The sequence below is a fragment of the Trachemys scripta genome, chromosome 17 (genome assembly GCF_013100865.1).
Source record: "Trachemys scripta elegans isolate TJP31775 chromosome 17, CAS_Tse_1.0, whole genome shotgun sequence".
Classification (NCBI taxonomy): domain Eukaryota; kingdom Metazoa; phylum Chordata; order Testudines; family Emydidae; genus Trachemys; species Trachemys scripta.
Window position 1 is genome coordinate 17,014,537 of NC_048314.1, and position 25,747 is coordinate 17,040,283.

At 48.9% G+C, this 25,747-nt stretch overlaps 1 protein-coding gene across 6 annotated transcripts in view; it reads right to left on the minus strand.

Annotated features, from left to right (window-relative positions):
- RALGDS (ral guanine nucleotide dissociation stimulator) overlaps positions 1 to 25,747 on the minus strand; it is a 102,458-nt gene that overhangs the window by 26,998 nt on the left and 49,713 nt on the right. The window contains exons 1-2 of one of the 6 annotated variants that reach the window (XM_034793289.1): positions 15,295 to 15,565; positions 14,379 to 14,453 (exon numbers count right to left, since the gene is read on the minus strand). The exons of 2 other annotated variants lie outside the window; for them this stretch is intronic. In XM_034793289.1, coding sequence (XP_034649180.1) covers positions 14,379 to 14,453; positions 15,295 to 15,480 — 261 coding nt within the window. In that variant the 5' untranslated portion in view covers positions 15,481 to 15,565. Of the gene's footprint in view, positions 1 to 14,378; positions 14,454 to 15,294; positions 15,566 to 25,747 lie in introns of those variants that run through there. 3 more of the 6 variants (XM_034793290.1, XM_034793291.1, XM_034793294.1) reach the window with 3 other exon arrangements.

Consider the following 25,747-nt stretch of genomic DNA (forward strand, 5'->3'; position numbering starts at 1 on the left):
TTTCTCCCTCCACCCAAGCTTGGGGCAAAAAGCACCCAGCCAACACAGCAATTTCAGCCCTTGCTCCAATTTTGACCTTTGTGTTCTTGTTAACTTAAGCATGCATTTCCACAAACTATATATAAAGGTAGCCACGCATGGCAACATACTGCTCACACACACGGGCACAGCTCAGGGCACAAGGAAGAGGAACCAGAATGTCACCGGGGTGGCAATTAGCACACAAAGGTATCATTGCATCGGATTAAACAGAGAGAGTGTCTGACGATAACTCACTCCACTTCAAAGGACTCAAATGATGTAGATCTGACCCCCAACGCAGGGACACAGAGCAGGAGATGGAGAGAGACAGAGGTGCAGAGATGGAAGCGTCTAGACACTAAAGTAATGGGTGCATTCGAAATGCAACAACATCATTACAATTTAGAGACGAATCAAAACCATAATGATTTTTCTGTCTTCTTCCAGCCATGCCTTGGGGGTTTGGTTTGGTTCCCAGGGAGCCAGTACTTGACTCATGGGTTTGGTTTTGTGGCAAAAATAAAACCTGCCCAGCAATGATTTGAAAACCAAGACAAAGCTACCTGCATTTTTGACCATCACTATTTGCAGCCTTGATAGGCCAAAACTAGAACCATTTATCTGTCTTCAGTCCCGCTGCTAACCTAGGAACATGTATAATTAAAATGAGAGCCAGGTTAAAAAATACCAGTAACCCTGGTTTGGAGGCATGTGGGGAGGGCACAAGGGGATTGGGCTTACAAAAATCAAATGCTTTTGTTGTTTTGCAAAACCTAAATCTGCCACTTAGTTTTGCTCATCTCTAAAATCAACTCGGACAAACTAGAGAATTAAAGGTTCCGCGTTTAACCTGGGTGGAAAAATCTCTGCATTGAAAGCATGAACCCAAAAACTTGTCTTTTTCACCAACTAAAATTGGTCCAACAACAGATATTCCCGCACCCACCTTCTCTCTTGACTATAATAGAAATAAGTCCAGCAGATGTGATTATTTAGGTTATGGCAGTGCACGCACATGACCAGGGCCACTTTGTGCTACACATGGTGTTCAAACACATAGGGAAGACAGAGTCCTTGCCCCCGAAGAACTGAAAAAGCAGAAAAGGTTTTTTTTCTCCTCTTTTAATCTATGAAAAAGAACTAGGTATCAAAGGAGGAGAGCTACTAATTTTAAAATCTTGAAGGATATGGTAACCAGAAATAATCAATTCAATTTACTTCCTTGTTTAATAATCCGGTTAGTTTTAAATGCAAAATGTATTTTGATAAAAAAATTTCTCCTTATATATCCAGCACGTTTAAGGAAGTTGTATTTAATAAACAAATTAAAATGCATCTTTTGTGCATTGAATTTGAATTTCCATCCAAACAGAGCTTGACACAAATCACAAGTATGAAAGGCATCATTCACCATTTTCTATCATAAAAAGAAAATGTAAAAGTTAAGAATGTGAAAAAAAAAAATCAAAGTTAAGCTATATACTTGTTTAAATAAATGTGTACAGAAATAGTGTAACCTTCTGGTTAGCAAAAAGAAGCACCAATTTTAGTGCAAAGGTTATAATTAGTTACAAATCAACATGTTTTAATGGTTACCAACCAATGAGAATCAACCTCTCTTTAGGGAAATAACTAAAGTACAAATGCAAAACAATTAAAATTGATGCTTTAAATCAAGGTTTCCTGATTGTTGATTTAAATGGTGATTAAAATTGGTGCTTTAAATTGCTGTGATTTAAAAATCAGTCCACTCTGGTTTCTAGCTGCCTGTTGAGCTCTTGGGACAGGAGTGGAATGGGGAGCTTCTTTCCTCTTGAGGAATTAATCCTCAGCCCTCTCCACAGGGACCAATCCAGTCTTCTCCTATCCCATGCCCCATTCCAGAGCAGCCACTCAATGCGGCTCCACTACTCTGTAAATAGCCACTTGTTCAATAATCCACTGGCTTTAGCTTGTAACTCATCAGTTGGCTGCGGTTCAAACATGGTTTAGCTGTGCAATTCCAATCTCATTTCTGTTTTTTCCACACACGCCCCCACCTCCCACTCCACTGGATGCCTTTAATGCAGACCTGGTTACTGAAGTGGTAATAAAGATCAAGTCAGTGCCGGGGACTGGCCTGGGTCCGGGGAGAGGGAACAAGGATCCCTGTGTCAGTGCTAGCATCTCTAAGCCATAGACATCCTCTGCTGATGAAGATGACTGCCAAGGGATCTGACCTTGCCTGTACACAAACTGGCACTGGTTTACTTTAGCTGGTGCAAGCCCCTGTGGGGACACACTTATTTCAGTTTAAGAGTGGCTGCTCCTAACTGATTTAAGTTAAACCAGAGCAAGCCACACAAACTCAAATAAGAGTGTCAACACAGGGATGTGCACCAGTTTAAATAGGATTACATTCAGATCTTAATTAATCTGGTATAAACTCTCTGCCTAGGCAAGCCCTAAGAGTTACGAATTCCAGCATTTTAAGAGCCCTGGTGACCCCAATTGCATCTCTTGGCCGTCATCAAATCACTTAGCAAAACATTTTCCAAAAAAAAGCACCCACTAATTTCAGGTGCCCGACTTGAGACACGCATGGACTTTGCTCAGAAGTGAGGAGCACTCAACTCCAGCGGAAACCAACGGGCGCTGCTGGTTCTCAGACTTCTGCAAGGTAGGCTGGTGTATGAGAAAGAGCCGCAGCCAAAGTGAGTGGGCTGTTTTGAAAAGTCAGCCAGAATCTCTCTACTTCCGCTTCTTCCCACTTTACAGGGAGGAGGATTTCACAAGGCCCTACATACCCAGATTCGTTTGCACCCTTGTCTGGATCAGCCATTGCACCTGCACTATGTAACGGCACTGAAGCGGCTAGTGAAGGGTTACCAAAGAGATATCCACAATCCCCAGCACCCCACAGAAAGTCTATGGCCTGAGCGCTCTGAAAACTGCAAACCCCAGCCCCACCGCTGATCTGCATGGCACGGCAGGGTCAATGCACTCGGGTAACCCAATTCAATGCTGCTACTGTATTCATTAAGGCAGAGAGGGTCTCATTGTACAGTCTAGCCAATCAAAAAACCACCATCTCTCTCTCTCTCTCTCTCTCCTTTTTTTTTTTTTGGTTGTTGTTATTTAGGGTGACCCAATAAACAGCTGAAGCAGAGAAAATGCAGGAAAGGTCCATTGAACGGAGCGGCCAGCGCAGGGCTGTTTGTGAAAGGCAGGGAGAAAGAAAACGAGGGCTTTTGTTCTCTGGCCATGCTCCCCGCCCCCGACTCCGGACACAGCTGATGCATGACTCCTTCATTTGTTACTGCCGTGCTTTCTGGGTTGTTCTGCACCTTGTGAGGGGGTTTAATCTCCCCCACCCCCAGCCGCTCCCCACAGCCTCCTGACTGCCCAGATTTCATGCCAGAGCCCTATGCTGCAGCATCTCCTTCGGCTCCACCGCAGTGAAATGGGAATGTGCCTGGCGATGTTGACTAGCTGGAGATTTTCCTCTCGGATGGTTCCCTCCCAGCCCCCAGAGTCAAGTTCTGCCATTTGGGTGTGTGTGGGGAAGCTGGAGGGGAGGAGACCTGACACCAAGCGCTTTTGTTTTGTCATTAGGAAAATTTCCTATTATTGGGATTGCAGAGATGGCGCCCACAGGCTGGTAGGTGCTTGCAATCAGGTAAGAGTCACAGGCCAGCAAGTTCACACCTGGGAACCTAACATCAATATCTGGAATGAAAGCCGCCCAATTTTCACAGGGGTTGAGCTACTGAAGATGATGGGAGCTGAAGGTTCTCAGCATCTTTGAGAATCAAGTGACTCTCATTTAAGGGCCTAACCTGTGCACTGAGCAGCCTAACCGTTAAGCACCCAGGTCAGAACATTCTGACCCTGGTTCCTGCCCGAAAAGGTCCGAGGGCCCAACCCTGCATACACTGCTGAGAGCAGTCCCAGCGAGGCAGAAAAGAGTACCCAGGCAGTAAGCTCTGGGCCCTCAGCGAACAGGATTAGGACAACATCAGGGCTTCAGAACTGTCTGCGACCTGCCTGAACGTAGCCCCCGGCTCCCCCTCATCCCTGCTCTGGCCGGTCAGCATTGCATTTGTGGATGCATAACCTGCAGCACACCCTGCCCCAGCACCACCCAAAGGGCTGATCATTTGGAGGCGCAGCCAAGAAACCCCCAGTAACACAAAGATTTAAAATCAATATCCTAGGGTGAGGCAGCTTCTGCCCGAAGGCCATTTCCCCTGCACTGAGCAGCACTTTTGAGGCCACGTCTACGTTCCAGGCACGACAGCGGCACATACTAGATATTAGGGACCGCCTTTCAGTCCTGTTACCAGAGCACCTGCAGCTCCCATGGCACAGAAAATCAAACAAACACTGAGCAAAGTCAACTCATCCTTAGACACAGCAATTTAACAAGCCACTGCAGACACATGCTGGTGGGCTAACTGGTCTACTCCTCCCACTCAAAAACTTTCCGGGGCTGGATTAGCACTCGGTTTCCCTTTGCGGGGCCTCATTCACCTGCTCCGGATTACCAGCTACTGGCAGCCACAGAGACTTATCCCCTCGTCTGAATTCCAAGCCACGTTCCTGTTTAGAAGGATTTCTCTAGAGCAAGGACTGCTGGAGAGACCTCAGCAGCCCCAAAACAACAGCTGTTGGGATCCGTAGGCAACATCCACCGTCACTGCGTAAGCGTTGGTGTGCAAGAGAGGCAGAAGTGCCTGCCTTCCACCCGCAACTCTTTGGGTTTCAGGGTCTGAGTGGAAGGAAGGACCACCCTGAACTGCCCCTTCTCGCTAGCTCAGAGCTTTGTGGGGAGGTTCTGAACTCTCTAGCACCTCACTCACTTTCTCTCTTCATCTGCATGGGACCGGACTCCAGGCCCTGGATAGGACTGGAGAAAGAATTACTTCAGTGCAAAAAAAGGGTGTTGTTACAGCACTGATGGCCCAGATCCAAAGTCCCAAGAAGTTCTGACAGTTTGGAGAAGATGCAACTCAACAGCCAAGCATTCAGGGGCTTGTCTGCAGGATGTCCAAAGCTTCCCAGGCTCATTCAGATCCATCTACCCATTAGCAGAGATGGGTCTGAATCAACACGCCAGGGCCAGACACGCTCAAATCTGGGGGCATTAAAAAAAAATAAAAAAATCCAGAGATGAATGTTGTGGCACAATCCAACATGATCAGAAACACTGCAGGAAACAGGGGCTTAATTACATCACCCCGCCAACAGTAATCCATAGCGATGTCCTGAGTCATTTAGATGCTCGCAGAAGCGAGAGAGAGGCCAGTGCCTACACTAAGTGAAGCTGCACTGTGGTGACCAGGACGCCATCACTAAACGACAGTCAAGAGACAGCCAACCAGCCCCAGAACTGCAGACTAGCAACAGGCAATGGCGCAGCACCATCCATCCAGAGGCTCCTGCCAAGTGATTTAAACACCAGAGGCAAGAAAAGAGTTTAACCAAAATATCCACTTTCAAAAGTGCAGCTGAATAAAGACAAGCAGCAGGAAAGTTCTGTCATTTGACCAAACAACAGTCTTCCCCTGCCCTGCTTTGATTGACATCCCTGGGAGCTACGTGGAGAGCATCTAACGAAAGATCAAGTCAATCCTGACCTTGCTCGCTATAATAGCTACGTCCTGCAAATCCTCCATATGTTCATTTCCCATTAACTTCAACCGGAATTTGGTGCATGCAGCCAGACCCTGCAAGAGAGAGGGGCCAAAGGCAGAACCATTTACCCAGACCTTTTTGAACTTTATGAGGGTTCAGAGAAAACAAACCTAGAGCTGAATCACCCCAAGTTTTTGGCCTGAGCTGAAAGGTTCAGATCGGGATCCAAGTTTCCTCAAAGTTCCAGGGGTTTGGAGTCAGGATTTCAGTTCAGTTCCCCTCTATAGTTTTGGCTCAACCAAAACAGTCTGGCTTTGTCCAGTTTCACTAAGAGATGGAATTTGTGTGTACACACACACACACACACACGTTCCTTGAAGTTAATTCAGGTTAAAAACAAACAAACCACCAAACAAACAAATCTATTAAACTGAAAACATCCACCTCAAACAGGCACCCAGAGCTGACTCTCAGGTTTCGCGTCACTATGGAAACCCGTTCACTGTAAAGAGGGGAAATCTCAGTGGTTTTGCTCTGTCATATAGAAAGATATTCTGTATTACGGGTAGGGAACACTTTAAAAGCCAGATTTCCATACAGGCATTCTGCTCAGCTGTTATTTGTTAAAATGTGGTTAACAGAGAGAAAAGCAACTCTAAAAATAACACCTTAGCATTCCAGATTAAGTCACCGCCAATGACTTTCCTATTAAATCTGCTTCGTTTGCAAGTCAAAACAAATTTTTCTTCTCTCCCAAATGCCGGCACTGAAAGCTCAGCCTTGGTGTCTGGAAATTTAAGCTGTGTTTTTCCTACTTCCTACTGTATCATCAGTATCAAGGACCGAGGAATCAGAATTTAGCTGGGCAGCTGCAGTCACAGTGCACAATTCAGAAAGCCGCCCAGGAGCCAATGTGAGCAGTAAGAAAAGGCCATTTCCCTCTGTACAGTCACATTTCTGAGATGAACCCAGTCAAAAGACCAGCTGAGTAATAAAAACAAACCCATTGTTGTTTAGTTATGCAAGATAAATATGCATTACACATGCATGTACGCCGGCTCAAAGCTCTGACAACGCTCTGACAACGCCAGCTGTTACGTTACTGCCGCTCCTCAGGTATGTTTGGTAGTTATTCAATGTAAAATAACTGTCCTATTAAAACCAAAACAAACTGCAGCCCTGGGAACACGTGCACTATGTTCATTAACTAATTAGCATTTGCATGGCACTAAAGGAAAAGAAAGAGCCGTAGACACGCTCCACATTATTGCCAAGTAACAGCTGTTATTTCCTCATGCTGCAGTAGCACCAGAGGATTCCGGCCACATTGTGCTAGGCACTGTACAAACACATAACAAAGGCAATCCCTGCCCCAGAGAGCTAACAATCTGTTACCAGTATTGCCCAGGGATTAATCTGGAAGGTAGCTCTCTTCTCTCCAATTTCTATGGCACAAGGGAAGCCATGGCAGGACAGCACAGAAAGCAAAGCCTCACCCTTGTTTAAAATCGGTCTGAACAGACTAGAGGGCCCTTGCACGCAAACACCTTTAGAGACAGGAACAACTCCATCAAAGTCAACGGGGCTGCTTACATGTTTATTTTTGCTAACTGCATGTAATGAAACTAGCTATTAAAAGAGCTAGAGACACAGATCACCAGCTGTCCCCAGAGACATATCCTTTCCTACCTGGGGGAGGGGAGGATGACATTTAAACACACAATTTAGCCCTGATGCCTAGCACTTGGTTTTCACTTCCCCTCCTCTTCATAGTCAACCTGAGCTGAAGCAATCAAGCAGTGGTGGATCCATTTACAGGGCAGGAGACATGGGACAGTTCCACAGAACCAGCTGGTCTTACTGTTCTCTTTTGCACTGTCTCTCTTTCTTTAATTACCTCGGGAGCAATGTCCAAGTGTATCTTTATTGCAGAGGGAGCCCAATCTAGTGCATTGTGGGTAGGGCATGAACTGAATAGGCACATGACAACAGGATTTAACAGCACTTTCTGGAAGCTGCTACATGAGATTCTAAAGGGGCTCAGATTTCCATTGTTTTAAACAGTGTTTCTAGACTTGGCAGTGCTGTCTTCCCATGTTTGCAGACAGCCTGAGACAACAGCTCTAACAGTTTTGTCTTCACTGCACAGTTAATCCAGGCTCTTATCTGGGTTTTAGCCCAGCACCCTCTACCATCCACACAGAAAAACCTCTGACCCAGGTTTGGAGGTGCTTTACGCTAGTTTACTCAGGTGGAGGGATGGGTCAGAGCTGAGCTCTGCTCCAATCTATCCACTTTGCAGTAAGGATGGGAGCAAGAGTAACTTGAGTGCTGCTAAAGCACCAATCCCACAGTTCCCCCCCAAAAAGACAGACAAGTTCACCCTCAATTGATTGTGCTGAGCACTCTAGGATTCTTTCCCAAAGAATCATGGGATAGAATCATAGAATATCAGAGTTGGAAGGGACCTCAGGAGGTCATCTAGTCCAACCCCTGAGCAAAGCCGGACCATCCCCAGACAGATTTTTGCCCCAAATGGCCCCCTCAAGGATTGAACTCACAACCCTGGGTTTAGCAGGCCAAATGCTCAAACCACTGAGCTATCCCTCTCCCCTGGAGACAACCCCAGACACATGGGCAAGGACATAACTAGTGAGGTCACAGTAACGCGAGAAGGGCCTTGCAGTGAGGATGCTAGCTGCTAGACTGACCCAGTCAGTCACCCAGATTAGCAGTGCAGTGAAGACACAACCTAAGGGCCTGATGCAAAACCTACTGAAGTCCATGGGAATCTTTCCACTGATTTCAATGGGTTCTGGATGGGGCCTGCCTTGAAAGGTTCAAACTGCATCCATCCAGCTCCATAGGATGTTAACCCTGAGATGCTAACTATCACTGTTTAAGCAGCAAGGCCACTTAACTATTTCACCACTGACCAGTTTGGATGCGTCTGTTAAAATGTAGGATTGTGGACACAGTTTAAACAGAAAACTTGCCCCTTGCAATAAACCCCTGAATGTATTCTCCAGATAACCAACAGCAAGTTAAAGCTGGGGGGGCGGGGGGGGAAGAGAGACACTCAAACAAATCAATTTTACATTGCAGTGCACTGCTGCTTACATTAGAATGGCTCTCCGGGGCTGTTTGGATAAACTGCATAGAGAATCATATAAAACATTTTTAATTAAGGTCACTTTTACGTAGACTGCAAACTATCTGGATTGTAAGCTCTTTGGGGCAGGGACATTATCTTTGGATCTATAAGGTGCTCGGCACATTTATAGCACCAGACAGACAATTTAATCCATTGATGGGATGCATCCTATCCCTCAGCATTCCCTTCGAAGGGTCCAGTTACCCATACGAACACATTCTCATATACTCCCTTTGCAGATGCCATTATACGGAAAGGATGCACAAAGTCCACCACGGACCGAGCGCATGCTGGAATTCCACCTCCCAGAAAGCGAAGTCATGGGTAACACGCTCTCTCCCCATGCAGCCAGTTCAGCCGGCATTGTATCCAAATCCCATTCCTTAGCAACGGTTCCCCACCCCACCCCCTTGCTGGGTCCATGGGAGATGCAGAGATATTTGTGAGCTGCAATAGCCCCACAGCGCCGCAAAACCACATTCCTTGTATTTATATACAACTGCCTGAAAAGAAGAGCCACTGGGCAGCTCTGACTGCGATGGTGCTGGAGAAAGTACAGATTAGGCGGACGCTGGGCCTTTAAATGTGATCTGGAGTGACCTAACTAAGCTCCTGATTGCTGTTTCAGTTATATGTACCGCGTGCAGCTGGGGGGGGGGGGGGAGGAGGGAGGGAGAGAGATGGGGACACAGTGACTGGCAATTAGTCAAAGTGCCAGAAAGGATGGGCCTGCCCGTAGAGATGCCATTTCAATGACAAGCCCAGCTGAAGTGCAGTGGAGGAATGTACCATTCGCTGGCACTCCTGGACTCACTGGCAGTGGGTTACAATCACAACCCCCAGGCCTCCCAAAGGGAGAGCCAGGCTTCCTAACACACAATGGTACCAAACCAGCACAGGCATCCCTTTGTTATCCCATTAAGAAATCTCTCTGTGAGCAGATCCTGTTCCATCCCTGAACAGTAAACAGCCAATACTCCTTTGCCCTTCCCCTCTCTCTAACTGAAGTGTGACCTCATGGGTCTATGGCAATGCCCTGAGCACGAGGAAGGAAGCACTGGAATGGGTTCTCTAGGGAAGTGGTGGAATCTCCATCCTTAGAGGTTTTTAAGACCTCGCTTGACAAAGCTCTGGCTAGGATGATTTAGTTGGGGTTGGTCCTGCTTTGAGCAGGGTGTTGGACTAGATGACCTCCTGAGGTCTCTTCCAACCCTAATCTTCTATGAGTCGAAGGAGTGAAGGAGATTCTGTAATACACACCCCAATAGGGGACATAAAACTAGTCCTCTGCAAGTGACATGAGTCTTGGTTCTCCTCCCACAGGTTCCTCCTACTCGGCCCCAGCTCCTCAATATTAGCTTACAATCACTGTGGCCTGGGCTTTATCACAGCTTGATTTCTGGAGAACTAAAAGGTAGCTACATTATACTTCAATCAAATCAAAGCCAGCTACTATTTATTATCTGTATTCCAGGAGTGCCTAGGAGCTCACTGTGCTGGGTAAGGTTGGTGCAAACAGAACTAAAAAACGGTCCTTGCCACAAAACCCATTGCAGTCAATGGCCTTTGGATCAGGCCCTCTGAGCCTAAGTTACCAGTTCAAATCCAACACTTGGGTGCTACTGATCTGGGTAGGTGTGATGTGAATTTGACAGTATCCAGGCCCCAATATCACGGGAACTACTCAGTCCCATTGCTGGTAATCTCACCTGGGAGGCCAAGGAATAAGTGGCCAGGCCAGGCTGAGCACCCACAACTCCTTCCTCATCCCTGCCAGGTGATCCCCTAGGGCAGGGCAGAGGCATGATGGAGGGGTGGGTGAGGAAGCGTGAGCCTGTGGATAAAGAAGAGGTTTCCGTTTCCAGGGCTGCCAATCCAGCACTAAATCCACTTATACCCCAAACAGAGCCAGGCTCTGGAAGGTCTCTCCCTCCTATGGAAACCGAGACAGCAATCTCCAGGTAACACGATCCTTATACAAACATACTTGGAAGCCTCTCCCCCATCCCGCTTTAATGGTATCAAACAAAAAAATCCTGCCAGCCCGGCTGTTTATGTTCTTCTGCACTTGTGCACACACAATCACCACCACCTCAGCCCGCTTCGCAGCCGGGGCTGCACCTTTTGGAACAGTGCCAGAAGATAGATCCCCATCCAGGAAATACCAGCAGATTATTGCCCTGTGGGCTGCAGGAGACATATCACGCTGCAGCTTGAGCTCAGAGGAGACCACTCTGTGCAGACAGGATCTCTGCTCCCCAAACCTAATATGGGAGGCCCGGGGAAGAGAGGTCTCTTCTCCCACAAACAATACCATGTGAAGCACTGGCCCCACGAGCAAGTCACGTTATTGAGGGTCCAACTAACAACAGCAGGCCTCTTTTTATTGTCCACAGTACAAGTACAGCCTGGGTAGCAATCGTACAACCTTCCCCCCAACGTAAGGAGATGCAGCATGTGTGTATAACAGAACCTGAATGGAGACATCAAGATGATGCCTTGGAGATGATACAGATAGCAGTGTGGGATTGCTCGCTCCATAGGCATCAGCAGGAGATCAGCTGAAGCCAGGAGAATATGCACTTAGCCTGATGAACAGCTTTTCATGAATCTCTATTATAAGCACTGTTCCTTTGTTGGACCAGTCGATGCAGCTGTGGCCCAATGCATAGAAAAGGTTTGAGCCAGGAATGCATAAAAGCCAAGTCTGGGGGGAAAAAAGGGTTTTTTTTGCCATGTGTTGATTAACACACAGTAAACTTCTAGCTTGGACAAGGCGGATGTAGTTTTAACATGTATTAGCGGGTCAAGGTAAACCCTAGGCTCTCCCAGTCTTTGATTACAGGGATTCTTCATGCATCCTCAGGCATTTACAGCCAGATTATCAATGTTTTTCTAACTTCCATTCACAGTCCATTAATAGGCAGCAGGTTTAAAACAAACATAAGGAAGAACTTCTTCACAGAACTCGCAGTCAACCTGCGGAACTCATTGCCAGGGGAGACTGTGAAGGCCAAAAGTATAACAGGAGTCAAAAAAGAAAGAATGAGAAGTTCATGGAGGGTGGGTCCATCAATGGCTATTGGCCAAACAGTCAAGGACACAAGCCCGTGCTCTGGGTGTCTCTAAACCTCTGACTGTCAGAAGCTGGGACTGGACGACAGGGGATGGATCACTCAATAATCGGCCTGGTCTGTTCATTCCTGCTCAAGCATCTGGCACCAGCCACTGTCAGAAGCTACTGGGCTGGATGGACCATTGGTCTGACCCAGTATGGCTGTTCTTAGGTCTTTTAAAAAAAAAAAAATACCCTGGAGGAAAAACTCAGTTTAAGTCCCACAGAGCAACTTCCTTAGCAGCAACCTGGTGTGACTAAAAGCAGAGCTGAAGTTGCCACAACAGCACGGATTTAACAGTTTGCCATTCTCCAGTTGTTTTGTCACAACACAGAAACACTCAACACTCAAAGAGGAACGAATAGGCCCTTATACAATACAATCATAATAGCAGCAATTTCAAAGCATATTCCTTCTGAGGCTCTCCAAGCCATTTACTAGCCTTAATCCACAACACCCCTCTTAGGTATGTAGCAATATGCCCATGTTATAAATAGGGAAACTGAGGTACAGCGAGGGGGAGTGACTTGTCAATGCTCCAAGAGGGAGGGAGTGGCAGTGTCAGGAATAGAACCCAAGAATCCTGATGCCTAGTCGACGGTTCTAACCACTAGACGACTCTCTTTCTGCCAATCAACAAAAAGGAGAAGTACTGAGATAAGACCCTCCCCCCCCCAGTTGATCAGAGGATTTTATTTGGGGGGGGGGGGGAAGGCGGCAATTACACCAAACAAATATCCAAGCAAGTGCTTCCTTCAGTCTTTTTACCATAAGGCTGCCAGCAGAGGGTGATGCAAGCCAGCTCTGTTCCAACACCATGCCCCCAATCCCCCTTTTCCAACCCCTGCTGCGAGTCCTGGGGTCCTGCCAAACTTCTGAACTCCGAGACCCGGGCCAGAGTGCACGAGGGCTTCAGTACGCTCAACCGTTTTCCCACCAGGAGACGCGCAATGAGCAGAACGGCGCCCCTCCCCACCCCCTTGCGCCGAATGCTCTCCCGGCCAAGAGCCAGGCTCCGTGAGCGCAGGGGTATCTGCCAGACATAACAAGAAGCAGATGATGTGCTCTAAACAATGTCACTATGCCCACCCCTGAGAGAGAGAAGCAAGAGGAAGGGGGAGGGAAGGAAAACAGACTCAATGGCACATTTGTGAACTTTCTACAATGTTGACAGGGCCGGTCCCTAGAAATCCTGCCATGGGGCGAGAGGACCAGACAAGCAAGGCCTGGGGTGACTCAGCCAATGCCCCAAGAAGCCTCTTTCCTGGCTGGGATTTTGAGAGACCAGGGCTCTACATGGGCAGGGAGCTGTTCAAGGAAGTTGCCTCTGCCATGGGGACTGGCTGTTAATCCCAGTGCTAACTACTCTGCCCTATAACCTATTTAAATCTGGTCTTCTCTCCCTCCCCAGCTATCTGTGCAGTAATCCCAAAAGTTTTAGTGGTGATCCACTCTCCAGCAAGACAGATCCAGGGCTGGATAAGCATGGGTGGGGTGTAAATCCTGATGGAAATGAATCTTGCTGACCCATTCTGGTTTGAATCTCACCACCAACACTGGGCCACACGAGCACACTTCAACTTCGCCCTTCCCACCAATGGAAGGAACTAGACAGAATGAATGAGCCAGCTGTGAAACACAGCATTAGTTATCCAGGAATTGGTGGAAGGTCCCTGAACTCTCACCACTCTGAGCCAAACTGTCCTAGTGAATGAATGGCACAGTGCTCTTTTTGACCCAGAGGACTGAGAAGTGGTTGATGGGCATAGCCCTGGCTTGCAGAGACATACCAAGCGATGCTTTGTGGGTCTCCAACATTGACCTGAGAGCCCCCTGTTCCCTTCCAGTGTTATGCTATGCCAACTCCCTTCCCTGAGCTGAACTTCTCATTTGATCAGGGTCCCCCATGTTTTCCCCACATGTGAAGGTTTCACAACCCAACTCCTTGTTGACAAAAAGCAGTCACCACTCTACAAGCTGTTTGGTGTGTCACACATCCCCCTAGAAGGGCAGGCACAATTCCCACCAGCAAACCCTGGATCTGAAGCCAGCAAGAGCTGCAAGGGCCCGTGCTACATAGAAAGGTCCAGGGTCTTGCCCTAGAGTATGGCAGTTTTGCATCCTCCACTGTGTGTCCTACTAGGCCAATCCCCATGGTCTTCCTCACCACGGGAGGGTGCTTGGGTCCTTTCTTGGCAACCTGGACAGGCCCAAAGCCTTTACAGATGTACCGCAAGCCTCCAGCAGGATGCCAGACTCTCAAATACAATATTTAAAGGCCCTGATTCTAGCTCTCTGCTCCCTTCCACTAGCTGCATCAGATGGCACGCATTTCTCTGGTTTCTCCTAATAGATATTCCAGCTTGGCAGTGGGCCTGCCAGAACGATAATGGCATAAGGGGAGTAAAGAGATCACAGAGGGCAGCTATTTACCCACTCCTAGATAAAGGCAAAAAGTGCTGCCAAAATACCTTCCGCTGTGCTCCTCTCCTTCCCAAACAGCCACCATATGCTCCGGCCTCCCTCGCCATGCCAGGGCTCAGCTTCTGAGCATCAGATACACAACACAAGCCAGCATCAGAAACACACTAGGCACGGACCGTGCAAACTCATAGCACCTGCAAACCAAGCCAGGGATCTCTATCCTGAGAAAAGGGAACAGGTACATGTGCCCTTGCTGTGAGGAGTAAAGTTGCACCACACTCCCCAATGGTTACCTGCACTGTAAAGCAGCTAACGACCCCCAAGTGTTTTTTAGCCATGATGTCAATAACACAGAGCACCAAATCTCAGGGGGAATCGGGCTTCTATGACGCGTGTGTTGTGTGGGGAAGGGGGGAATGAAACACAAAGCCTGTAAGTCAGGGGTAGACAACCTATGGCAACCGTGCCAAAGGCGGCACGCGAGCTGATTTTCACTCACACTGCCCGGGTCCTGGGCACTGGTCCAGGGGGTCTCTGCATTTTAATTTAATTTTAAATGAAGCTTCTTAAACATTTTAAAACCCTTATTTACTTTACATACAACCCCTGCTGTAAGTGTCTCCTGGGGCAGGCGTTCACAGGGTCTATACCAGGGCTGGTCAACAGGCAGACCGGGGGCCAAAGCCAAACCACCAGGTGCTTTTGAACAGACACCGAAATCTTATTGACTTATTATTATTGGGGGGGGGGGTTGATTATTATTTTCTCTGGTGTCTGGATTCAGACAAAAATAATAATTTACTACCCCGGCCTGAGCTCTGCTGAGACCCACAAACTCGTTCCACGAGTGACCCACCCGGGGCCCGGCAGAGCCGCCCCGGCTCCCGCAGACGCTGCCGCACCGCGCCGCGGCGAAGCGAAGCGAGACTCGCTCCGGGGCCAGGCTCCCGCGCCCCGTCTCACCTCCAGCGGGGGCAGGTCGGGGTCGAGCTGGGTGAAGCTGTGCAGGACCACGGGGCTGCCGCTCTCGCCGGCCACCTCCAGCCTCACGCCGTCCCACAGGCTCCGCATCCTCCGCGAGCTCTCGAACATGTTCTCCGGGCTGCCCGCCCCGGCATCGCGCCGCTCCGCCCGCGCTCGGTTCACCATGGGAGCCGCCGGGCCGCTAGCCCCCCATCGGGACCCGCTGCCCGCCCGGCCCGGCGCGGCTCCGGCTCGCTCTCCGGCCGCCGCGGGATCCTCGCCGCAGCCCCAGCCCGGCGGCGGCTCGAACTCGCCCCGAGCAGCCGGCGGCTCCCGGCTCGCTGCGCGCAGCGGGTTGGTCATGCACCGGGCAGCCGGAGCCCACCCACACATGGGAGAAGCCCTGGTGTCGGCCCGCCCCGCCGACAGAGGAGCCCGCAAAGCCAGGCGCCGGAGTGCGCCCTTCTGGCTGGAAGGGGAAGGGGAAGGGGAAGGGCAGCGGCTCGCCTCCGCCCCCGGCGGATCTGCGGGGTCTGACACCCCGGCAAGGACGGGACTCGATCGCCACCAACCACCGCCCGCCGGAAGCTGGAGCGTCGGGTTCTCAGACGAGCTCCGCGGCGCCGGCGGGGAGCACTTTTGGAAATAGGGCCCTGCACGGATGCAGGTGCCTCAAGGGGAGAAGCTCAGCTCAGCTCTTGGGAAAATCTGGCCCTGATGATGAGCGCTTGAACCTCTGACCCTGGCAGGGAGCTTTAAATGGCAAGAGAAACCGGCACAGAGAGAGGCAGGGCTGGTCTGCCTTAGAAAAGCTGCACCCCTGTAACTCAATCTATTTAAAATCAGTCTAGTCACAACAGTGGGGATCTCGGCTGGAGACAGATTTCACCCCCTTCAGGCCTGGGTTATGCTGATTTAATTTATCTTGGTAAATTATCAAATTAAACTCAACCAAGTAAGCGAAGACCATAAACTCCTCGGGGCAGGGACTGTCTTTTTGCCATGTGTTTGTACAGGGCCTAGCACAATAAGGTCCCGAGGTGACACAGTAATAATAATAATTCAGTTTAAGGACACGTTCATTAGTGGTTTGCATGGGAGTCTAGATAGACTATAATTTGATTTAGTTACACCACTGCAACCTTTGTAATATAGACCAGACCAGAGAGAGAGATTAACCCTTAGCACCTTGCATGTTCAATGCACTGAACAATCACATAACTCCCAACAGTCCCTGCTTTCAGGGGGACTGTCCTGCTTTGACCCTTGAAACCCCATGGCCCAGCAGAAGCAGCTCCTGTCCCGTGGGGCTGGCTGGGCTTGGCTCCCCACTCTGGGCTTTGCAACCTGGTCCCTGGTGCACAGGGTTTCAGTGCTGTCCGGGTTTGGCCTGGACCCCCTGATGGGGGGAGGCAGCCCCCCAGGCAAAATTTGGGTAGCAGTACTCACTCAGATTTGGCCAGGTTGCCCTGCAGCCATCAAGGGGCTGGGCCAAACCTGAGCAGTGCTGTGACCCTGTGGCGCCAGGGGCCATGTCACAATGGCTGGAGTGGGGAGCCGAGCCCAGCCAGCCCCACAGGACAGCCACTGCGGGGTGAATCCAGGACAGGCTCGCTCTGCAACTGCCTACCCTGGGGGCAGCACCTGACACACACACACCTCCAACCCCCGGGGGACAGGACCTGTCCCACTTTAGCCACTGGAAATGTTGGGAGGTATTATGCAATCATTAACCACCGAGGGCTGCCCACTTATGAAGCGGGATACGGCCAGTGCCACCATTGTTCAGAAGAGGAAGCTGAGATATAAGGAGATGAAGTAACTTGCCCAAGATCTCGCAGCAAGTCAGTAACAGGACTGGGACCACTGGTGTGATCCAGAATGGCCATTCCTAGGTGCCCTCTGTGGGTACAGAAGGCCTGAGAGCAGAAGCAATTCAGTCCTGCTGTACCAGAGATCAAGGGGTTACAGGTGAAGACTCCTATGCAAATGGATTACAGCAGGGCTGAATTTGACAATACATGGTTCATGATGCCAGGGGGTTGTGGATCTTAACCGATGGGCTTTGAGCCCCCAAACAGATGCTGAATCCACATATTGTAACTATTATTAAGTACAAAGAGAACCAGGCAAAACTGTTCATTAGCTGTCACTGTTGCTAAAAGGTGCAATCCTGCAAACATGGAGTCCCAATCCCAAGGTCAGAAACTGGACTTTCATGTCTGAGTTTTCCAAACGGGCTGAAAGATTATTAAACGCTTTGTGTATTCAAAACCCCACAGCCATATTACCTAGGAGAACATCAGGCTGAGAGAAGTACATCCAGCTGTATTTTTAGATTAGCACATCAGCAGTTAGAAGCGTCTGCCAGGATAATGGGGAAAGAAAGGGTTAATAAAGCCAACACTAAAGTGATAATGATTCAACTGGAAAGTTAACAGCCCCCTGAGATGAATGAGAGAAATCCATGCTATTGTCCCAGCTATCTGCAGACTCAAAATGGACAATGGGGCATCAGTTGACCTTCTGAAAGGTGATCAGCCCAGACACTGGAAGGCTAGAAATTTTTCCTTGTTTTCTTAAACTCCAATTTAGGGACTTCAACAAAGAGAAAAAATGCAGGAAACCAGCAGAGACCCTGAACCTACAATCAACAGACTTTTCCTCCTTTCTGGGTTTGAACACAGTCCTGCCAACATCTGGAAGTTATAAATAGGGACACATGGGGAGGTGAACAGGGGCATTCCTTTGAAATCGGTTGGATGGGTATTTTTTATAGGGACTCAGTAGAAAAAAAAAGAGAGATTTTGCTTAACACACAGAAAGTGTCCCTCCTAAATAGAGGGAGTTGGCCATCCATGTGTGTGATTGCTAAAATTCCTGGTAGCTGGATGGGCATGTGGTGAAGGGACATCTAGACCTCACTTCCTCACTGTTGGTACAGTTGTGCCACTGTAAGTTCTCTAGTGTAGACATACCCTTAGACTGAAAGTTCTTTGGGGCAGATACTGTCATTTTGATCTGTGTTTGTACAGCACCTTGCACAATGGGGTCTGATCTATGACTAGGACTCCTACACACTACCACGATACAGACTAATCATCATCATCACTTTCTGTCAGCAGACCCCTGCCTTATGCACCAGTCTCCAGTTTAGCTGTTTTTGTCCTTTACTAAAAGATGTAGCTCCACTAGGTGACTAATTTTTGCTGGTCCCTTGGTTGGCCACTAAAGACAGTTTCCCTGGAATAATACTAATGATACTGGGTAATAAATAATACACAACAGGAAGTAAACTACAAGGTTTTAAAAATAGCTGGATGATTTCCTCTGTTTTCCTGGGATCTTTCTGGACCTGAAAAACAAAACACTCAAACCACAGTCACTGGCCCAAGCGCAGAACAGTTTCTCAGTACTGCCATCCCCAAGCGTTCAACACTTATGAACTTGCCCTCCCAAAATCATGAGGTTATTAAAATGTTTCATGACTTTTAACCCAACTGGGGGTTCTTTACCTCCTACTTTTGACCACGTAGGATGCACTCAGATCACATTTTCAAGCCTTTCTTCATAACCATGAAGGCTAGAAATGTACTATTTTTTAAATTAGGCTTTCACATGACTCCAAGAGCTGGGGCTTTGAGAAAAACATGAAACATGACACCTGTGCTAAAATGGCAACACGGGTTTTACCCACAGCAGAAAGGTTTCACAGCACATTGAGTGCTTTGGCCTAACTGTGCTCCCACTGACGTCTCCCCGTGGTAAAGCCCCTATTAACTAATGTGGGACTAGACTTAGGCCAATGAGTAGGAACTGAGCATGATGGAAAATCCGTCCCTTTGTGTCCCTCTCTAATCAGTGCTGGAACTACACACACACACGCATCTCCACTCATAGGTGCTGACTCCATGGGTGCTCCGGGGCTAGAGCACCCACAGCTCACCTCCACCTCCACCTCTGCCTCCTCCCGAGCGCATCGCATCCCCGCTTTGCCCCCTAGCTCCCAGCGCTTCCCGCCGCAAAACAGCTGTTTCACGGCAGCAAGCGCTGGGAGGGAGGGGAGAGGAGGGGGAATGCGGTGTGCTCGGGGAAGCGGCGGGGCTGGGACAGGGATTTGGGGAAGGAGTCCAATAGGGACAGGGAGGGGGCGGGGACTTTGGGGAAGGTGGTGGGAGGGGGGGGGGGGAGGGGGGGGGCGGGGGTGGAGTCAGGGCAGGGAGGGTGCGAGCACCCACCGGCGCCGGGAAAAGTTGGCACCTATGTCTCCACTTATACACCACCTCTCCTTGAGGCTGTGTCTGTGTGTCCCTGCTCTCCCTCTCTCTCTCCTTTGCTTCCTACCAGTTCCTCTTTTCCTTCCCTGCCTGCCTTGTGCGTTTCCTTTTCCCTTTGGTTATTCCTGTCTCTCTTCTTCATCCCTCCCCTCTTCCTCTGCCTGCCATAGTCTTCCCCTTTCCCTGTTCATTTATCCGCCCCCAAATCTGTGCCCCACCTGTCACACACACACCTCACCTGCACCTCTCTCTCTCCTTCCTCTACTACTCCCATTTCTTACTCATCACGCAGCACTGAGGTTCACCCGATTTGGGTTTCATTGTACAAAAGAGCAAATCCTACGGGCTCACGGTGTGAAATTACTTTCATTTTAGAATAAAGGGACAGTCTCAATTTGAAAATGGAATTTAAAGTATTTAGGTAGTACACCTGCCCTGCCAATGTTAGTGTTTTCTCAACCACATTTTCCTATTAAAAATATTTCTCTCTTCTTTGCTACTGTATGGAAGACCCATGTAAGCAACAGGGAAAACTGACTCTCGCAGTCTCTCTCTCACCCCAGGTTTCTTCATTTCCTCTCTCCTGTGGTATCTCTTCCCCCTGCCCCATTCCCGGGGGCCACTTTCCTCATGTCCCCCTTACAGAGCTCCCCACCTCCATCCTACTCCTAGATTTGGCCTATCTGTATAGTCCAGGATATGCAGGGCTCTGTGTTGGCTGCTACAGCCTTCCTCCAAACCCCTAGGGGGCACACTTTCTCTAATGCTGGCACCAACCTACTGTAAACATTCCGGGGTGGGGGGGAAGAGGTATTGAAAGGGTTGGTAGGAGGTGGCCACGTGGCCTAGGTCAGGTCCCTTAGCATTAGCACTGATCATCATCACTAGCGTTGCTTTGCAAACAATTTTAATCTCCGTGTGACCCCTGAGCATGTATCATCACTGCCACTTTACAGATGGGGAAACTGAGTCAGATCCAGCACCCACTTTCCAAGCCAGGCATCGGGATCACTCTGTGTCCGTCCGCTTCTTGACCCCTGTTTCTTCGAAGCACTAGACAGTGCCCGGGAAATGGTTAGTAACCTCACTCCTTGCACAGAACGATCAGCAAGACCGGGCGGCCTGGCGTAAGAGGGAATTTACATTAAACACACCAATGTGTTTATATCCAAACACTCAAAGAACAAAACTCATCCCAAGGGGAGAGTTCAAATCCCACAGAGACGATATTAATCGCATTCAGCCCCTCTGAGCCCCAGTTTTTTTTCAGCGCCTCTGTGATCTGTCCGATATTCCAACACTTTCCTACTGGCCAATCAGCACTGCTCACCTTCAGGGCTGCATCAGTGTTTCTGTTCTAATCTCCGGGTGCCGGGCCTCATGCTGGCTGGAGCGGCAGCATTTGGGGAGCTTATTTGAAGACAATATTATATTTAGAAACAAGGATTCAGAGTCCCCTCTCCCCAAACTGTACTTGCCCATTTAGCAATTTATTTTGGAGAGGTTAGGAAACGAGGTGATTGCCAATCCTCTGAAACGGCTCCCTGGCTCTCATCCCAGTCCTCCATCCTCAGTCATTTAAGAACCCCTTCTTTTCTGTGGTTTGCATTCTCCTTTCCAGCCTTACAACATGCCACAGAGGGGGAAGACTGTCTAGTGGTTAAAGTGCAGAAGAGCAGAGCTTTATTCCCAGCACTGCCACTGACTCACTGTGTGGTCTTGGGCAAGTTTCTCAAATTGTCTGCGCCTCAGTGACCCCATCTGTAAAATGGGGATGATAGTACTTGTCTCCCACATTGGAGATGTGGGAGCTGTGAGGCTCAATGCATTAATGGTTTTAAGATGGTTGGAGACAGAAGGTGCCAAACCCACACAAATAATGATCACGGACCGAGTATGCTGCTTTGAAACGATCACACAGCGGTCACTTTGTACCACTCAGCTTCTCTTAGTTTACATTACAGCCTGATTGATGCTTTGTCACTGCGGAAAGGAAGGAACAGGGGGACGCAGAAAACAGAAACAGCCCTGCTGTGTCCCAGTCCCCAGGATAGCAGGGCCCTCTCTCGCAATCGGGTTTAAAGATTCATCGAGAGGCCAAGTGTTTGTTTGAACTTCAGGACGAAACCACTGCAGCTGGGACAAGGTAGCAATCTATTACTGGGGGACTACAAACTACGGAGGGGGTCCAGAGGGCTCTGTCCTGCTTCCCAGAAACAAGAGGAAAGGGGGAAATGGATTAAGTCAATGGAGATAGACACACCTACCTCAAGGGGAAAGAGGGAGCAATAAATGACACATCTAAAGCTCTGCCCAGACTGGCTCTCCAGACCTCACCCTGACTTCCCTGTACAGCGTTAACCTCCTGTGCTCTGCCCTTGCTAAGTTCTTTCCATCTGTTTGTATTTCCTACAGAACAAAACAATCACACTGCAATCCCGCTCCCCACGCCGCACGGTTCTTGCTTTCCCATCCTGATGCTGGCACAGCGAGTGACAAAGCCGCCCCGCCCCATGCACCAATGTGCTATCATCACACGCCGATGCCTCACATGTCAATACAACATCTGGACAAATCCCGCACATTCCCGTTGCCATACACTGACCCTTCGCTCCTGATCTGCATGCCCAGGTCTCTCCACCCAGGCAATGCACAATTCCAGAATGTCTGTTCATACGGAACATTGGCATTGACAAGTCCTGACGCATAGGCTCATGTAACTCTACAAATATCTCAAGCAGCTGCCCTGGGCATGTACAGTGGTCTCTGAGTTATACAATGTACATCTCCCTCAGGCCTTTGAAAACAAAAACGCGAACAGAGAGGAGCAGGCGTCAGAGCAGAGAATTTGGAACTCCTGTTTTCAGCTCTCCATTCAGGAGCGGACAGGCATGTACCATCTAATCCTAGGGGAGCGTCCCCCAGAATATTATCAGCTAGTGACTTCTGTTGCTTCAGAGAGTTTGATAAACTCCCAGGCTGAGAGGCAGCATGGTCTAGTGGTTTGTGGGGAATACTGTAGGCTGGGCATCAGGCTGTCTGGGCTCTAGCACTAACTCACTATATGAGGTTGGATAAGTTACTTCAATGCTCTGTGTCTCAGGATATGTTCTATTTTACAGGGGTGGTGGAGGGCTAACTTCATTGCTGCTTGTGAGGCACTCTGGATCATAGAATATCAGGAGGTTAGCTAGTCCAACCCCCTGCTTAACGCAGGGCCAATCCCCAGACAGATTTTTGCCCCAGATCCCTAAATAGCCCCCTCAAGGATTGAACGCACACCCCTGGGTTTAGCAGGCCAATGCTCAAACCACTGAACTATGTCTCCCACCAAAGGACTATGGAGTACAAAGTGTTATGAATTATTGGTCTGGGTGGTTTCTTCAGCTTGACTTGAACTGAATCCTGAACCAAAACTTTTTTGTTGTTCCATTTTATTTTAAAATACTTCCATTTCTGTGCCCCCCTGAATTTCCTGGTCCAAGCCAGGGCTGGACAATGTGTGTCAGACACATCACACGCCCATCCCAACCAGCAACTCCCGAAGAACAGTTTTAGGACTTGTTTACATAAGGAAATTCACTGGAATAGGAATGATGAAATTGCTCCCATGTAGACACACTTATTCCAGAGGAGCTATCGCAGAATTACGAATAGTTACTCCACTTTACATTCACATCCTATCAATCTGGAAAGACTTTCCCAGGTAGACAACTCCTAATTCCATGAGCTACTTGGCCGACTGTTTCAGATTGGAGAGGTCCACACCATTTGACTCAGCCTCAGGTTCTGGGTGCTTCGCAGGACTGAACCACTGCATCTTTTGAGCTGCTTGGGATTCTCTGTTTTGCTGATTAAAAAGCCTGACTCTGGCTTTGTACTCTGTGCCCTTCCTACCCAGTGGCACCTTTATCCAGCTGGGATATATTGCTCTTCCTAAGCAAAGCCCCCGCCCCCACAGGCAGCCATGGACAGGGACAGTGCTAGCCTATTGGGAGCCCTCAGCAGGAATATTTTGCCCTCCCTCCCCCACAACACATAGTATTGATTAATAGGGGGGCCCCTTGAGCTGCTTGGGGCCCTAAGCAATTGCTTATTCCTAGCGCCGGCTCTGGCCATAGATTAAGCCACAAGTGCTAGCTCAGGATCTCAGTTCTCCTTCCAAGTCTCCGTTAAGCATATAAACTATCTCACACAGCCAGACCAGCTCCTAATTACAGCCAGTGCCCAGAAGCAGCACAAGGACGCATGCACCACCCCCAGACAATCAGAATTCAAAAGCCCCTGTCTGACAGCGGTCCGTGTTTAATTTCTTTGGGCCCCCTGTATGCAGCTGGACTCCAACACTGCATGCCGAGGTTTCAAACCCCTCGAGTTGAGCCAGAGGGTCATGATTATGCCATGGCTGTGTTTTTGCCTCCAGGTCTAAAGAACCCACTGCAGTTTTTTCTGAACTTCTGTCTATTCACGTTCTTATACCAACCTCGTCACTGAGCGCCTTCCAGGGCATTAAGTGACAATTTAAACCATTCTGTCCCAGACTCACTCACCCACACATGCCAATACCACCCCCAAAAGCCAACTAATCACAGTTTTGCACAACAGCTTTCATGCAGGTGCCACCTCTGGGGATGCGCTCAGTGGCTATACAACTGCACACTGCAACACGACACAACTGTTATTAGGAGGGGAAGGGAAGATTCTTTTAGCCAATGGAAACTACATGCAGAATTTAGAGAGGCACAATGTAGCTATTTACATTGGGATTTCTCCAGAAAACCAGAGAGAACAGGCCTACTTTTGTGCAAAGTGTCATGGGATATTTTTATGGTTGCAAGAGGCCAGTGTGATGCGTGTCACTGTGAATATGTGATGTCTTTGTTTTCCATGTGTTATACATGCCCTATAACTTTATATGTCTAAGCACTCTCTCTGTGAGCACAGTTCAGCAGCCATTTTGATCTCAGAGCTCGGCCTGTTACACAGAAGAGACACACTATGTTCTCCCCGGGAGACTTGACTTTTGTTCTTTCTTGCGCTGTTTTGCTTTAAAGGATGCTGTTAGCTTAACATCACCCTTCTCTCTGAACATTTTCATCTGTGCTTGTCACAAGTACCACCTAAAGCGACTACAACTGAAAGAAAATGGAGGACAAATATTTTCCCTCTATTGTTTGACAGTGATTTGTGTAGAGCCAGTTTCACTGTTTCCCAGTTGAGCCACTTAAGTCAGTTTTCCCTGTTGCTTACATGGGTCTTTCATACAGTAGCAAGGAAGAGAGAAATATTTTTAATAGGAAAATGTGGTTGGGAAAACACTAACATTGGCAGGGCAGGTGTACTACCTAAATACTTTAAATTCCACTTTCAAATTGAGACTGTCCCTTTATTCTAAAATGAAAGTAATTTCACACCGTGAGCCCGTAGGATTTGCTCTTTTGTACAATGAAACCCAAATCGGGTGACCCTCAATGCTGCACTTGATGCAAGGCGTGACATCTCCATCTGACACCAGGCTGGGAGATCGCAGGCCTGACTCAGAAGGGATAATGTCAATTTCTCTTCACCGTCATCATTTCCTGAAACTCCTGCGTGCTCCGTACAGGTCTCCCACTTGAGGAATGGCAGCGCCCAGCCCTGCTTATCTTAGCAGACCAGATAGCAACTCGAGGCTGGACAGATGCACGGAACAAAGTCAAGCTAGCTCCCGACTCCCAGCTGCCTCATCGTTTCCCAGAAGAAAGCCCAAGCTATAAAGGCACTTACTGGGCACAGCTTATTTTCCCCTCCCCGCCCAGTAGGAACTAGAATCTATGGAGGATTTTCTACGTACATGGCTATTTCTTCCCCTTATGTTGCATGACTGGAGGGGCGGGGGGCAGGGGAATAAATGAGTGGAATGGACATGAGCAATATCTCCAAGCTATATACAGTAGTATTAACGATGCAAAAGTATGCACAGGCACAGCAACGACGGTAACCATCAACTGCCTGTGAAATATTGAGCACAGCAGGAGATGCCAGGCCGTGGGGGAGTCTAATGGTCACCGCGACCAAAGCAGGAGATTGTCTGGATCTCACAGAGCAGCAGTTCTGTCTGGGCCTGATCAATCCAACGGCACGTGGGGTTGGGTTTGAATTGGAACCCATTCTTTCTGATTGATTCTACATAGTTC